At 48.2% G+C, this 15,664-nt stretch overlaps 1 protein-coding gene and 1 long non-coding RNA gene across 2 annotated transcripts; both read right to left on the bottom strand.

Annotated features, from left to right (window-relative positions):
* Positions 1-385: 385 nt before the first annotated feature.
* Positions 386-1,117, bottom strand: LOC120935814 (gastrula zinc finger protein XlCGF71.1-like; the record flags this gene model as incomplete). Its single annotated transcript, XM_040347877.1, has 1 exon — positions 386-1,117. A coding segment is annotated over one exon (732 nt), but the record flags the coding sequence as incomplete, so codon positions are not given.
* Positions 1,118-4,059: 2,942 nt separating this feature from the next.
* On the bottom strand, positions 4,060-9,174 carry LOC120935815. The gene is made up of 3 exons (XR_005748514.1): positions 9,133-9,174; positions 8,561-8,670; positions 4,060-4,073 (listed from the first exon to the last, which is right to left on the bottom strand). It is a non-coding gene; the product is annotated as an uncharacterized LOC120935815 (long non-coding RNA).
* Positions 9,175-15,664: the final 6,490 nt, after the last annotated feature.

The following is a 15,664-nucleotide window of genomic DNA, read 5'->3' as shown; positions in this document are numbered from 1 at the left end:
AAAAAAAAAAAAAAATAAAAATACCACCAAAAGAAAGCTCTATTTGGGGGGAAAAGATACAAAGATTATTTGGGTACAGTGTTGTATGACAAGTGTGAGAGAGAGCTGAAAATTGGCCTGGGCAGGAAGGGGGTAAAAGTGCCCGGTCATAAAGGGGTGTTGAATGTGGGCAAAAAAAAACGCAAAACCGTCTCTGGTAGTGAAAGGGTTAAAGGATAAGTTCACCTTCGGGAAGATGTTACATGTTCCTGTTGCAGCTCAGCAATTTTAGACATTTCCCACACTCAAGGCCCTAATACACCTCGAGGGTTGTGTGGGACCCCTGATGTACAGGAAGACAGGACTTCAGTGAGGAACATTTCCCTCACTCAGGACAGGAATACGGCTTCTCCCCCGTGTGAGATCTCTGATGTGTGGAAAGATTGGACTTCACTGAGAAACATTTCCCACACTCAGGACAGGAATACGGCTTCTCCTCCGTGTGAGATCTCTGATGTGTGGAAAGATAGGACTTCACTGAGAAACATTTCCCACACTCAGGACAGGAATACGGCTTCTCCCCTGTGTGAGATCTCTGATGTGTGGAAAGATTGGACTTCCGTGAAAAACATTTCCCGCACTCAGGACAGGAATACGGCTTCTCCCCCGTGTGAGATCTCTGATGTCTGGAAAAATGGGACTTCACTGAAAAACATTTCCCACACTCAGGACAGGAATACGGCTTCTCCCCCGTGTGAAATCTCTGATGTTTGGAAAGATAGGACTTCTGTGAAAAACATTTCCCACACTCAGGACAGGAATACGGCTTCTCCCCCGTGTGAGATCCCTGATGTATGTAAAGATTGGACTTCTGAGTAAAACATTTCCCACACTCAGGACAGGAATACGGCTTCTCCCCTGTGTGAGATCTCTGATGTTTGGAAAGAATGGACTTCTGTGAAAAACATTTCCCACACTCAGGACAGGAATACGGCTTCTCCCCCGTGTGAGATCTCTGATGTATGTAAAGATCGGACTTCCGTGAAAAACATTTCCTGCACTCAGGACAGGAATACGGCTTCTCCCCTGTGTGAGATCTCTGATGTGTGGAAAGATCGGATTGAAAATGGAAACACTTCCCGCACTCAGTACAGGAAAACCTCTTCTCTGTTGGAAGGACGGCACCGTCCCGCACAGTCTGAGGTTCCTCAGGATAAGAGGAATACGATGGTCCGGCACCGTCCCGCACAGTCTGAGGTTCCTCAGGATAAGAGGAATACGATGGTCCGGCACCGTCCCGCACAGTCTGAGGTTCCTCAGGATAAGAGGAATACGATGGTCCGGCACCGTCCCGCACAGTCTGAGGTTCCTCAGGATAAGAGGAATACGATGGTCCGGCACCGTCCCGCACAGTCTGAGGTTCCTCAGGATAAGAGGAATACGATGGTCTGGCACCGTCCCGCACAGTCTGAGGTTCCTCAGGATAAGAGGAATACGATGGTCCATCTACACTGTGTGGTGCCGGATGGACATTTGAGGTAGTCAGGTTTTCTCCTGGACTATACTGTGTGATGTCCTCATCTTCTACTTTACAGTCTGGAGACAAAGTGAGACAATCCTCTGAGGTTTTCCTCATCTCCCGTCCATCTACTAAAATAGAAATACAAAGATTATTACTAGACATGAGCCGATTGGTTCCCCTAAACCAGGACTCCGCCCACTTCAGGCAGCTTTGTCTCTGAGGATCTTACAATTCCCCCCTCAAGGTAACTAGTAAATGGCTCCTCTGATCTCCTACCAGATCATTTCTTTATTCATGGACCTTAGTCAGAGAGTGAGGAAACAACGAGAACTGTCTTTTATAGGAGTGACAGTGATGAGGGGATTATAGGACGAGTGTCCCCTCCCCCTCTGTCACTCATTGCCATCTTCCCAACACAAGAAGTCCTGCACTTCCTTATTTAGTCCATGATGGGAAAATGTATTGACTCGAGTATAAGCCTAGGGTGTCCATCTGCATGCCTCACTTCGCCTCACTGTGCCCATGTGTTTGCCTCACTGTGTCCATGTGCATGCCTCCACTGTGCCCATGTGTTTGCCTCACTGTGTCCATGTGCATGCCTCCACTGTGCCCATGACTAGACTTACATTTAACATGAGAGTATATAGAAGGTGTGCCTGAATTTGAAAACTTGGTGCTCCCCGGCCGTAGGTCCCCCGGACAACAAACTTTGCACACTTGTAGAAGAAGAGTGGGGCTATATGTGTGCCAAGTATGGTGTCCAGGGGACCTACGGCCGGCCCATACAGGGTCCCCAAAGTCCGGGAGAACAGGCACAAAAAGGTGACTCGAGTAGGGGGGCAATTTGGGCACCAAAAAATGTGCAGAAAACCTCGGCTTATACTCGAGTATATACGGTATTTTTGTTTTATTTCTAAAGACGTTCCGTATCACAAGGGCTAAATGTGTGTCTGTAGTGCGTGTTCAATCCTTCATACCAGAAATAAGAAGATCTGATTGGATTTTTACTCCAGGAGTATATCATGGGTTTGGCAATTCTAGAGAAAGGTGTAAATAATGATTGTGAACGGAGCGAGGGAGCGGCGAGGAGACAGGACACTGTGCATGTCTAGCGATGTGTGTGACAGATATTTCTATGGAATAAAGTCAGAGATCTTATAGATCTATACTATGTGGAGAGTTCTTTTTGTCTTGGGTCTGAGACTATACAGACCTATCCCTCCACCCGGCACTGCCAGCAAACATCACAACTAGTAACCCCGGGAGAATTCCTCTGTCAGAGATCTCGCTAGATCCGGGGATGGGGCAGAAGACCTAAGACACATACCCCAGATGACTAAGACAAGTAACACCTATGGGGGGAAAAATGAACATTTTACTAGCAGCTGAACCCCAGAATGTCCATAAATCCATCCTAGATACATGAACTGTGTCTGCAGTACAGAGAAGGAAGATTATCCCAGAGAAATACAGGAATACGGGGAACACAGCTCAGGAAAGTGACCAGGGGATTACAGGCTGATATCACCCAGTCCCCACCCTACTCTGGACCAATCAGTGAGCAGTATGGGTGGAGGAATGGATTTAGTGTTAATGACCCACCTGTGCTGATCTCTGTAGGAGTGTCCTCCTCTATAAATGTCCCCGTTATTCCATCCTCCTCCATAGACTGCTGATCATCCCTCACATACCTCTCTTCTTCTTCTGATTTCACCTCAAATTCTATATCGATTGGATCTCCACTCTAAACCAAGAGAATGAGAGAGAATATCATCTGTAAGATATAATCTTTATTATTGTGACATCACATCTAGAAAATCCACACATCCCCCCACAAGTCCATGTCTAGATGTTCCGTCCCACCAACCTTTAAATAAGGAGGGATGGTGTGACCTTCCTGTGTGGAATCCCGGGAATACAGAGGACGGGGACATCTCTCTGGGGGGTCTCTGTAGCTGGATGACTCCACCATGGTGTCCTGGTACAGATCTTTGTGTTCTTCCTCCATCACCCCATCCTCATCATCCTCCTCCTCTTTTATCTCTTCTTTAATATTGACCAGTGTGGAATCCTGAGGAAGGGGACATCTCTCTGGTGGGTTCCCATTACTGGATCCATCTGTAGGAAACACACACACTGACTGAATCCATTGTTTCTATGTGTTTATCAGATGATGGGGGATCTAGGTGGAGCCTCCGTACTGCTCTCTCCTTTACAATAAAGTCTCCTCTTACCCGGTGATGTGAGGGGCGGCTGATTGTCCATCATGACGTCCTTGTAGAGATCCTTGTGTCCTTCTAAATACTCCCACTCCTCCATGGAGAAATAGACAGTGACGTCCTGACACCTTATAGGAACCTGACACACACAATGATACAGTCACCATCCAGACACACCCCTTGTCTGTTACTGGATAATGTCCCAGAATCCTCCTCACCTCTCCTGTCAGCAGCTCCATCATCTTCTTGGTGACTTCTAGAATCTTCTCCATGTTGTGTCTCTCAGGTTTTAGGGAGTCACATGGAGGCACTGTGATGGTCATGTGATCACCTGACTTCACAAGAGGAAATCTCTGTATTGAGAAACCAATAGGAATATCATGTTAGACTCCCAGAATCCTCCTCACCTCTCCGGTCAGGTCTGTGTATTATTAATAGAGATAAGAGTGATGTCATGTGACCTCCCAGAATCCTCCTCACCTCTCCGGTCAGGTCTGTATTATTAATAGAGATAAGAGTGATGTCATGTGACCTCCCAGAATCCTCCTCACCTCTCCGGTCAGGTCTGTGTTTTATTAATAGAGATAAGAGTGATGTCATGTGACCTCCCAGAATCCTCCTCACCTCTCCGGTCAGGTCTGTATATTATTAATAGAGATAAGAGTGATGTCATGTGACCTCCCAGAATCCTCCTCACCTCTCCGGTCAGGTCTGTGTATTATTAATAGAGATAAGAGTGATGTCATGTGACCTCCCAGAATCCTCCTCACCTCTCCGGTCAGGTCTGTGTATTATTAATAGAGATAAAAGTGATGTCATGTGACCTCCCAGAATCCTCCTCTCCTCTCCGGTCAGGTCTGTGTATTATTAATAGAGATAAAAGTGATGTCATGTGACCTCCCAGAATCCTCCTCACCTCTCCGGTCAGGTCTGTATTATTAATAGAGATAAGAGTGATGTCATGTGACCTCCCAGAATCCTCCTCACCTCTCCGGTCAGGTCTGTGTATTATTAATAGAGATAAGAGTGATGTCATGTGACCTCCCAGAATCCTCCTCACCTCTCCGGTCTGTGTATTATTAATAGAGATAAGAGTGAATGAATGAAAACTTATATAGCGCAGCACATGCAAACTTAATCGCCTCTGGGCGCTTGTTGTTCCTGTCTCCTTTGGTATCAAAAGAGATGAGTTTTGATCTTTCTCCTGAACGTCAAGTGGTTCTCCTCCAACCGAATGCTGGTTGGTAAAGCGTTCCATAGTCTAGGCTCCTTTCTCCTTTGGACTTGTATCTGGCTTTGGGTATCTGGAGGAGGTTTTGATTGGTGGATTGCAGAACGCGATTGGGATTATGAACTTTTATTTTTTCGCATAGATAATGGGGAGCATTCCCATAGATACATCTATGCGTTAGACAGAGTGCTTTAAAAGTGATTCTGTCTTTTACTGGTAACCAGTGAAGGGTTCTCAGTGAAGGGATCTCAGTGAAGGGATCTCAGTGAAGGGTTCTCAGTGACGGGATCTCAGTGAAGGTGAGATTGATTCCCGAGGTTTTTTCCCAGTCACAAGTCTAGCGGCCGTATTTTGAACGACTTGTAGACGAGCGATTTGGTACTTGGGGAGTCCGAGGTAAAGGGCATTTGCATAGTCCAATCTTGAGTTTACAATAGCTCCCACCACGACCGCTATGTCTTCCTTGGGAATAAAAGGAGTAAGTCTGCGTAGTAGGCGCGGCAGATGGTGAGATCCGCTGACTACTGACCCTATTTGTGCGTCCAATGTTATGTGAGAGTCAAAGATGACCCCGAGACTTTTGACTTTGGCGCTAGGGGTGATGATTTTGCCCAGAATGGGCGGGGGGGGGTCCAAGTTGTTGTAGGCTGATTCATACGCTTGACGTGAAACAGGAGAAGTTCTGTTTTCTCTCCGTTGAGTTTAAGATAACTCTTTGTCATCCAGTCCTCTATCAAAGAGAGACATGTCTCTAGATTGAGGTGATGATCCTTTTTATTGCAAATGCGGAAATATAGTTGCGTGTCGTCTGCATATGAGTGGTAAAGCAGTTTTTGACTGCTAATAATCTCAAAAAGAGGGCGAAGATAGATGTTGAATAACACCGGCGACAGGGGGATCCTTGAGGGACTCCGCACGATAATGTGCGTTTCTCAGAAGTGAAAGGTCCTAACTTCACTATTTGCGATCGGTTTTCCAAAAAAGAGGAGAACCAAGATAAATCGCCTTCTGCGACTCTGGCTACTTCAGCTAGCCGAGTCAATAAAAGCTTGTGGTCTACTGTGTCGAAGGTTGCGCTTAGGTCCAACAGAACCAGAAGACAAGATTCTCCTTCGTCTGCGGCCTCGAGAGCGTCGTCCCATATTTTGAGCAATGCGGTTTCTGTCCCGTGTCCAGGCCGGAATCCCGATTGAAATGGATCAAGTAGATTGTGGGTATCTAGATGCTGTTGCAGCTGTTGTACCACTACTTTTTCCATTACCTTTGAGAGTACATTTAGGCCTGTTATTGGACGACGGTGGAGTGGGTCCTTGGGGTCCAGGTTGGGTTTCTTCAAGATGGGTCGAATTATACCCTCCTTCAACTGGGAGGGCCTTCCCTGAAGGATTGGTTGATAATCTGCGTGATAGGAGGTGCCATGGTGTCGGCGCATTCCTTCAGCAGTTTAGTGGGGATGATATCATTCGGCGCGGTGCTGTTACGCAGAGTACCGATGATATTTTTAGTGGCATGGATAGAGATAGGTTCCAGCGTGAACTTACCTGGTTGTGGTGAATTACTGCAGGTATTGTGTAAATCATTACGGGGAGGGTTGAGGGGGGAATTATTTTGCTTAATGCTTTGTCGGATCCCCTCGATTTTATTAATGAAGTAATCCGACAATTCACTGCAAAATTCTTGTGAGTCCGAATTGGGGGCTTCAAGACATCCTGGATTCATGGTCTGAGTGACCAACTTGAAGAGTTCGCGTGGGTGATTAAGGGCGCTGTTGATAGCCTCGGAAAAATTGTTTTTCTTGGCTTTGAAGATTTCTTTGTGGTATTTTCTTGTTGTTGCTTTGTAGACGATGAGGTTCTCATCTGAAGAGCTTCTTTTCCAGGCGGCTTCCGCCCTTCTGCGCTCTTGCTTCCGTAATGCCAGTTGGTTGTTGAACCAGCTGGAGTTATTTTTCCGGATGCGGGTTTTACGCTATTAAGTCGGCTGACTGTAATAGGGCTGTGTTTATGGCATCCAGTGTTTCTTCAGCCGTTTGATGCGGCTGAATTGTATTTATTTTTTTCCTTAACGTGGCTTTGAAGAGTTCCGAGTGGAGCTTCTTCTGACATCTAGTCCAGTGTGTTGTCACTAGATTTGATGTTTTAGTTAAGGGTGGGAAATCGGAAATAATGAATTTAATTGCATGGTGATCGGTCCATGGCAATGGTTCATTTTCCAAGATTTTTATTTCCAGATCTTGTCTGAAAATAAGATCGAGTGTGTGACCTGAAGCATGTGTGAGCCCACATACTAGTTGTTGTAGCCCTAATCCTTCGAAGTGATCAATGCAGGCGTCGGCAACGGGGTCTTGCGGGGAGTTGGCCCAGAGATTAAAGTCCCCGAGCAGCAAAAGGTGTTTGCTGTTAAGGGTATAGGTGGAGATAAAGTCCGTCAATGATGGGAGAAACTGCGATTTTGGGCCAGGTGGCCTATAGCAGAGTAGAATCCGGACGGTCTCCTGGGAGTTTGTTTGTAGTTGCAGGGTAAGGGTTTCCATGAATGGAAGAGGGTTTTGGAGGACCGGTTTAGTGATCGCAAGATGAGTCTTATGGATCACTGCCAGTCCTCCTCCTCTTTGCCCTATTCTGTTTTCAGTTATGATATGATAGTTTTCTGGCACCAGTTCTCCTAGAATGGTGTTGCAGTCGGCTGTAAGCCAGCTCTCTGTAATAAAGAGGCAGTCTAAATCATATTGTAGAATGAAATCATGGATTTCCAGTCGGTGTTTTACTGCCGATCTTGTGTTGATGAAAGCACATGATATATGCTTAGGCTGGGGTAAACGGCTGAGATTTTTGATAGTCGATCGTCGATCGATTCTCAAAAGTCGCTCAGTTCTTAGGGCTTTTTTAGTGATGGCTGGTAGTATTGTGGCAAATTGCCTCAGATCCCCAATGGTTTCTGCAGAATATTGCAGATTAACCATAGTCGCCAAACACCAGGGGGAGGAGGGAGGGGGGGGATTATCAAGGATTAACTTAATCCTCGATCCTGACTTGGTCCAGAGGAAGGCCAAAAAAACCCTGGTTGTGCTACGCCAATATGCTACGACAGGGAAAAAAATTCCTTCCTGACCCCTTGAGAGGCGATCGGGCGAACCCTGGATCAAGTACAAATGGTATTTGAGAAAGGGGGAGTGGGGCCAGGGTGTTGCAAGATGGCCACCACTCCAGTTGCAAAGAGCCAAGGTGGTGACCTCGAGGGGGGGGCAGGGGGGGATTACCAACTGGTAGTTTTTGAGTCAGGAGATGGTGGTAGGTGACCCAATTACAAGGGGGTAGCAGGCAGGTATCTGGAGGGGAGGAGCAGGGAGCCACTCGGTCGTGGTGATGAAGGGGGGGTGGGGCCCTACCTATCTACATCCCGTGGGCCACACGTCCTACTCCTAGGAAGCGTGCGCCGGTACCTACCGGGATGCAGTTCAAGCCCTAGGGAAGAGGGGGGTCCTGCTGTGTCAGGGGGAAGAGTGATGTCATGTGACCTCCCAGAATCCTCCTCACCTCTCCGGTCAGGTCTGTGTATTATTAATAGAGATAAGAGTGATGTCATGTGACCTCCCAGAATCCTCCTCACCTCTCCGGTCAGCAGGTAGATGATCTCCAGGGTGAGGTTTAGAATCCTCTCAGTCATGTGACTCCGGTCTTCCTCCATGCTGATTGGTCATGTGATGTATACAGATTTACCTGTGGACCAATAATTGATAAGAGAGAATGATCTGGACTGTACTGGTTGTATAATATTAGGATGGGGGGTGTATGGGGGATAATATGAGGAGTTCTATCATGTAAGAACGCCCCCCAGTGGTCTTACACACAGAGGAACATTCAGTTTAGTGTTTGATATGTTTCTGGGGTCTGGGATCCTCCTTCCCTTTGGCCTTTAACATTTCCCCACCTATGGGGCCGGAACATTCTCTTTATGTCTACATAACACACCCCTATCCCCCCCACATCTCCAATATAAAGAGAATGTTCCGGCCCCATATGTGGGGAATGTTCTGACCCTGAAGGGGTTAATGAAGGTCTCCACACTATATATGTGTGTATCATCATCTGCTGGAGATAAAAGACGTCACAGTGACTATGGAGGAAGAGGACGGACATGACGGGGTTACTGGGTGTAAATAGAAGATAAGATCTTATTACCTCCTCTGCTGCTTCTTCCAGCGACGTCTCCTCACTACTTCTTCCCGACTCACCTCTCACCCGGAACTTCCTGTCTGTACCTGACATCACTTCCTGTCTTCCATAGAGACTTCCTGTCTGCCATCTTGTGGAGATCAGAGGAACTGCAGAAACATCTCGTAGTGTGAACACGGCCTTGTGCTGTGCGTGTATGTACTGTATATCCTTATAGATGGGTCATCTCCACTCCCACCAAGGGGGATAGAAATATATTACTGCTCGGGGGAGGGGGAGACATTTTGGCCCCTTTGATTTTGCAGTAAAATTGATGTGAGATTTAGTCATGTAGAACATCTGTTATATGGATACAAAGAACCCCAGCCGAGAGTAAAGGGTGGAAATGGCTCCTGATCCCCAGATTTGGGCAATTATGTCCCCAATATAAATAGAAAAAAACCTGCGCTATGTGTAACAACTCAAATACCTCCAGAAATAACTTCTACCGGACTGCTGCTGTAACAAAGGTAAGTCTTCCCTTTATCACCTAGAAGAGCATTATGTGTCACAGCGCTGTCCTATTGTGTGTGCCGCCCATCAATTATCACAAATACACTAAAATATGATGGGGCGTGGCACAGCTGCCGAGGTGAGTGGACACTGAGCTCTGTGCTACTGCCGATTATCAGCATATAATCAGCTTTACAGCTCTCCCTCAGCAGCCAGCAATGGTGTGGGGGCTTCCCTGCAGTCTGCTCCTCCACCCGACCAACACTGCAGGGGCGCCCGACAACTAGAATGATGACCCGGAGGAATGGAGAAGAGGCCGGGGGCACCAGCCAGAGGCAGCCAAGATGGCCAATCCTCTCCCCAAAGATCTCTATTTTACGGATTCCTCGGTGGAGGTCCAGAAGCTGAGGGCCCAATACGATGATGTGAAATGCAGGCTGCACACATTACAAATTCCCTATGCCATGCTGTACCCCGCTAAATTACAAGTGGTGGTGAAAGGGGAACCCCACTTTTTTCCTGGACACTCCTGCGGGAATCGTTATTTGTGCTTGTTTATACGTTCATGTTTTTTTCTTCGTTCAAGTTTTTTTGACTGTTTTGCCAATCTTACTGCAATTTATTGTACATGATTTCTCTGCATATGTTGTGCCAATACCACCTGATTACTCACAAGTAGGGATGAGCTTCGTGTTCGAGTCGAACTCATGTTCGGCTCGAACATCATATGTTCGCCGAACAACGAACGTTATAGGCCGTTTGCGCCAAATTCAAGTGGCGTGTCACGGCCCATAATTCACAGCGGCATCGCAGTGCATTGCTGGCTGATGATTGGCCAAGCATGCACTATGACCCGCATGCTTGGCCAATCACAGCTTGCAAAAAACGGAGAGCCTAAATTGGCCAAAGCCAGGGTGGCTTTGGCCAATTATGGCTCAGGGGGTTTAGCACACGCCCCACACTATATAAGGCCGCCTCCCTGGCAGCCTTGTGTAGTGTGTTGCAGTGGTTACAGAGAGAGAGAGAGAGTAATTTTTTTGAGTTAGATAGAACAGGCAGGCTAGTCAGTTAGAGTTACAGGGCCAGATTCTCGTAGTTCTGCAGCGGCGTAACGTATCCGATTTACTTTACGCCGCCGCAACTTAGACGGGCAAGTGCTGTATTCTCAAAGCACTTGCTCCGTAAGTTGCGGCGGTGTAGCGTAAATCGGCCGGCGTAAGCCCGCCTAATTCAAATTTGGATCAGGGGGGTGTGTTTTATGTAAATGTACTGTGACCCGACGTGATTGACATTTTTCACGAACGGCGCATTGCTCCTAATACGCCGCAAGGACGTATTGGTTTTGACGTGGACGTAAATTACGTCCAGCCCCATTCACGGACGAGTTACACAAACGATGCAGAATTTTCAAATTTCGAAGCAGGAACGACGGCCATACTTAACATTGTTACGCCGCACTTATGCCACCATATAACAGGGGCAACTATAAGCCGGGAAAAGCCTAACGTAAATGGCGTAACTTTACTGCGTCGGCCGGGCGTACGTTCGGGAATTCGCGTATATAGCTGATTTACATATTTCGACGCGTAAATCAGCTTACACGCCCCTAGCGGTCAGCGGAAAAATGCAGTTAGGAGACTTACGCCTGTCGGATTTAAGGGAAATCTATGCGTAACTGATTCAAAGAATCAGGCGCATAGATACGACGGCGTGACTCAGAGATACAAAGGCGTATCTGGAGATACGCCGTTGTATCTCTTTTGAGAATCTGGGCCACAGTGTGTAGAGGATATATATGCATCCCAGGTGTTCATACACTGTATTGAGTTTAGCTAGATCCGCTCTTCCTAATATACCGATAGGCAGGCATTTGATTGTGCTAGCTGCAGTTTTTTTACGTGGTGTACTGTCTGTGTCCTCTTCACAGTGTGCACCTAAAGCTACATGGTGTGTGTACTGTCTGTGTCCTCTGCACAGTGTGCACTTAAAGCTACGTCAATAGATTTGCTGGTGTTCTCATATTAATTCCTACAGGCAGGGATCATCAAGTAATATCAGTATTTGTGTAGCTACATCTCCCTGCAGGCCGTTAGTAAGTCTGGAAGGACAACAAGGAGAGGCAGAGAGTCACAAGCCGATAAAAGAGGGCAAGCAGGCTCTGGGTTTAGAGGCAACAGTGCTGGTCGTGGACAGAGTGCATCCTCATCAGCACGTGGCCGTGGGACACGCTCGTCCTTTTTTTCGGCAGCTGGCCGTGTTGACCCGCAACATGCCGAAGACTTGGTAGAGTGGATGACCAAGCCGTCCTCATCCTCTCTCACCCAGGCTCAGGGTACTTTGTCTGGCAAATTAGCTGCCAAGCGTCCTCTTCCCTCTGCTCAATGGCATCAGTCACTCCTTCCCTAGCCCCACCATGTCCTCCTGAGGAGTCCCCCGAACTGTTTGACCACAGTGTTGGGTACATGCTGCAGGAGGATGCGCAGCGTTTTGAAGGCTCCCATGATGATACACAGATAGAGGAAGGCAGTAACGTGAGCCCAGAGAGAGGAGGTGCCCAAGAAGGACAGCAATCTGGCAGTCATGTTCCCCCAGCTGCAGCATACTGCCGGGTTTTCTACAGTGATGAGGAGGGAGGGGATGATGAGGTCACTGACTCCACATGGGTGCCTGATAGGAGAGAGGAGAAGGCACATCTCCAACGAGGCAGGATGCCCTCCAGGGGCCAGCTTAAGGGCAGCACACTGGCTGCATCACACCGCAGAGCTCCTCATGTGCAGGGCGCTGCGTTATTCCAAAAGTTATTTGGTGTGGGCCTTTTTGCAGCGGTGCATCAGATCGCACCGCTGCTATTTGCAACATATGTCTCAAGCGTATCTCACGTGGCCAAAACATCACCCGCTTGGGCACCATATGCTTGACCAGACATATGTTGACCTGCCATGCAGTTCGTTGGCAAGCGTACCTCAAAGACCCACACCAAAGAACAAAGTGGAATTCTCCTTGCTCCTCATCAGCTGGGATCTCCAACCCCACTATACCCTCAGTCCTCTCTGAAGCCTGCACTGATAGGACTGAAGGTGTAGAATTAGTTGTGTCACAGCCAAGTACTTGCGGGCAATCTACTATCGGTGTACCAATGGCAGATTGTACCAGGCAAATTTCCCTGCCCCAGCTGCTGCAGCACCGAAAGAGGTTCTCTCCCAGCCATCCACATGCCCAGTGTTGAATGCTAGCTTAGCTAAATTGCTAGAACTTCAACTGCTGCCTTTTCAGTTGGTAGATTCTGCCCCCTTCCGTGAGTTTGTGGAATGTGCGGTACCTCAGTGGCAAGTTCCCAAACGCCACTTTTTCTCACGGAAGGCGATTCCAGGCTCTCTACCGCCATGTGGAAGGCAATGTTCATGCCTCGCTGGACGGGGCGGTCAGCTGTAAGGTGCATATTACCGCTGACTTATGGTCCAGCAGGCATGGACAGGGACATTACCTATCTATCACGGCGCATTGGGTGACTCTGCTGGCAGCTGGGAAGGATGCAGGACAAGGTGCAGTAGTGTTGGAGGTTGTTCCCCCACCACGCCTCCAAAATGCTACTCCTGGTTGTGACACACCTCTCTCCTTCACCCCCTCCTCTTCTTCCTCTGTGGCCTCTTCCTGTGCTGATGTGTCCTCGGAACCAGCAGTGCTCCGTAGGCGTTCAAGGGGCTACGCAAGTACGCAGGCACGCAGGCAATGAGCCACACTGGGGCAGAGGTTCTGTCAGCTCTGCAGGGGCAGGCTCAGAGGTGGTTGACACCACACCAGCTTAGGCCAGGTATAGTGGTTTGCGACAATGGCACCAACCTCCTCTCCGACCCTGCGACAGGGACAACTGACCCATGTGCCCTGTTTTGCTCATGTCCTTAACTTGGTGGTGCAGTGGTTCTTGGGCAGGTACCCGGGATTTCAGGATGTCCTGAGGCAGGCCAGGAAAGTCTGTGTGCATTTCCGACGGTCATATAATGCCAGTGCTCGGCTGGCAGACCTCCAAAAGGAATACAACCTGCCCAAGAACCGCCTAATCTGTGACATGCCCACCAGGTGGAACTCTACGTTGGCCATGCTACAGCGGCTGCACATGCAGCAGGGGGCCATCAATGAGTATCTGTGCCAATATGGCAGCAGAACTGGCTCAGGGGAGCTTGTTTTTCCTCACACCAGTGGGTCATGATCAGGGATGCATGCACTGTCCTGTCACTATTTGAGGAGGCCACGAGGATGGTGAAAGTGCATGCATCAGTGAGACTGTCTCTCTTATTCACATGTTGGAGCACACACTGCATGGAATAATGGACAGGGCCCTTGAGGCAGAACAGAGGGAGGAAGAGGAGGACTTCCTTACCTCTCAAGGCCCCCTTTATCCAGACAGTGGTCCTGCTTGCCCGCCTATCACACAGGAAGAGGAGGAGGAGGAGGACTGTGTCAGCATGGAGGTGGAGCCTAGCTAGGGTTGCCACCTTTTCGTCAAGCCAAACCCGAACACATTAGCAGCGCACGCCAATATTTTTTATTTTATTTTTTGTAGTACATTAAATTCATTACCTCTGTGCATTTTTTTTATGTAGTATACACTGTACATATATTTTTGTGAATAAAAGGGGATGATGGGGGCATTATGTATGGGAGAGGTGTGCGGAGGGGATGATGGGTGCAATATGTGCAGGAGAGGAGTGCAGAGGGGATGATGAGAGCAGTATGTACAGGAGAGGAGTGTGGAGGGGATGATGGGTGCAGTATGTACGGGAGAGGAGTGTGGAGGGTGTGATGGGGGCATTATGTATGGGAGAGGAGTGTGGAGGGTAAGATGGGGGCATTGTGTACATGAGAGGAATGTGGAGGGGATGATGGGTGCAGTAGATACAGGAGAGGAGTGTGGAGGGGATGATGGGGGCATTATGTATGGGAGAGGAGTGTGGAGGGTATGATGGGGACAGTATGTACAGGAGAGGAGTGTGGAGGGTATGATGGGGGCAGTATGTACAGGAGAGGAGTGTGGAGGGGATGATGAGTGCAGTATGTACAGGAGAGGAGTGCGGAGGGAATGGCGGTGGCAGACAGAGGAAGAATTTCTTGCAGTGCCTATGGGGTGACCAGGGAGTGATGTTGGGAAGATAAGGGGGAGGAAAGTGACCATGAAATGATGTCCCTCAGCTGATGGGGGGGTAGGAAGCAGCTCAGAGTGATGTATGTATGAAGTGATCTGGGGGTGATGTAAGCTGGGGGGAGTTGGGGGCTGAGAAGTGGTCAGATAGCGATGTCTATAATAAATAATAGGTCTTGTGCTCATCCATTAAAAACATATAAAACAATAAATCTTATAACAGTACTGTGACGGTATCGGTATGATATCCCCGTCAACGTTCCCTTCTTCCCATAACGAAAATCACCCCAATATTCCACGAGGAGGGATATCCCTGGAATCGCCCAGAAAGCCACACATGAGACCAGCTTACTGCTTGAACAACACAGAGTTTTAATCGTAAGAAACCAGAGCTTATATGTGGTTACAACTGTTACAACTGGGCGATTCCAGGGATATCCCTCCTCGTGGAATATTGGGGTGATTTTCGTTATGGGAAGAAGGGAACGTTGACGGGGATATCATACCGATACCGTCACAGAGTCGTTTGTAAGTTGGATGTATGAAAGTAGGGGCCTGCCATATATACTCTGCAGAGATTTGGGCCCTAGGTGTTGGTGTTGCCACAACACTGTAAGCCCTCACAGTTACTCTTGGTGGGCGCTGGAACGTCCTGCTGTGAAATATTAGATCGAGATCTGTAATTACATGCAACTGTTAAACAGGGGCAGAAAAATTGGGCCTTAGGCACTGGTGCCACAACACTGCAGCCCCTCACAGTTAGTCTTGGTGGGCGCAGTGGAAATACTTGCTGATCAGCCACTGCCTGTGATATTAATTTGACAACAAGAGCAATTGTATTCATGTGGCTTTAGCTGCACACTGTGCAGAGGACACAATACACCACGTGAAAATACTTGCTGAATGATC

Source organism: Rana temporaria, chromosome 4, assembly GCF_905171775.1.
Source record: "Rana temporaria chromosome 4, aRanTem1.1, whole genome shotgun sequence".
NCBI classification, from domain to species: Eukaryota; Metazoa; Chordata; class Amphibia; order Anura; family Ranidae; genus Rana; species Rana temporaria.
This window is presented reverse-complemented; position numbering and strand designations above follow the sequence as displayed.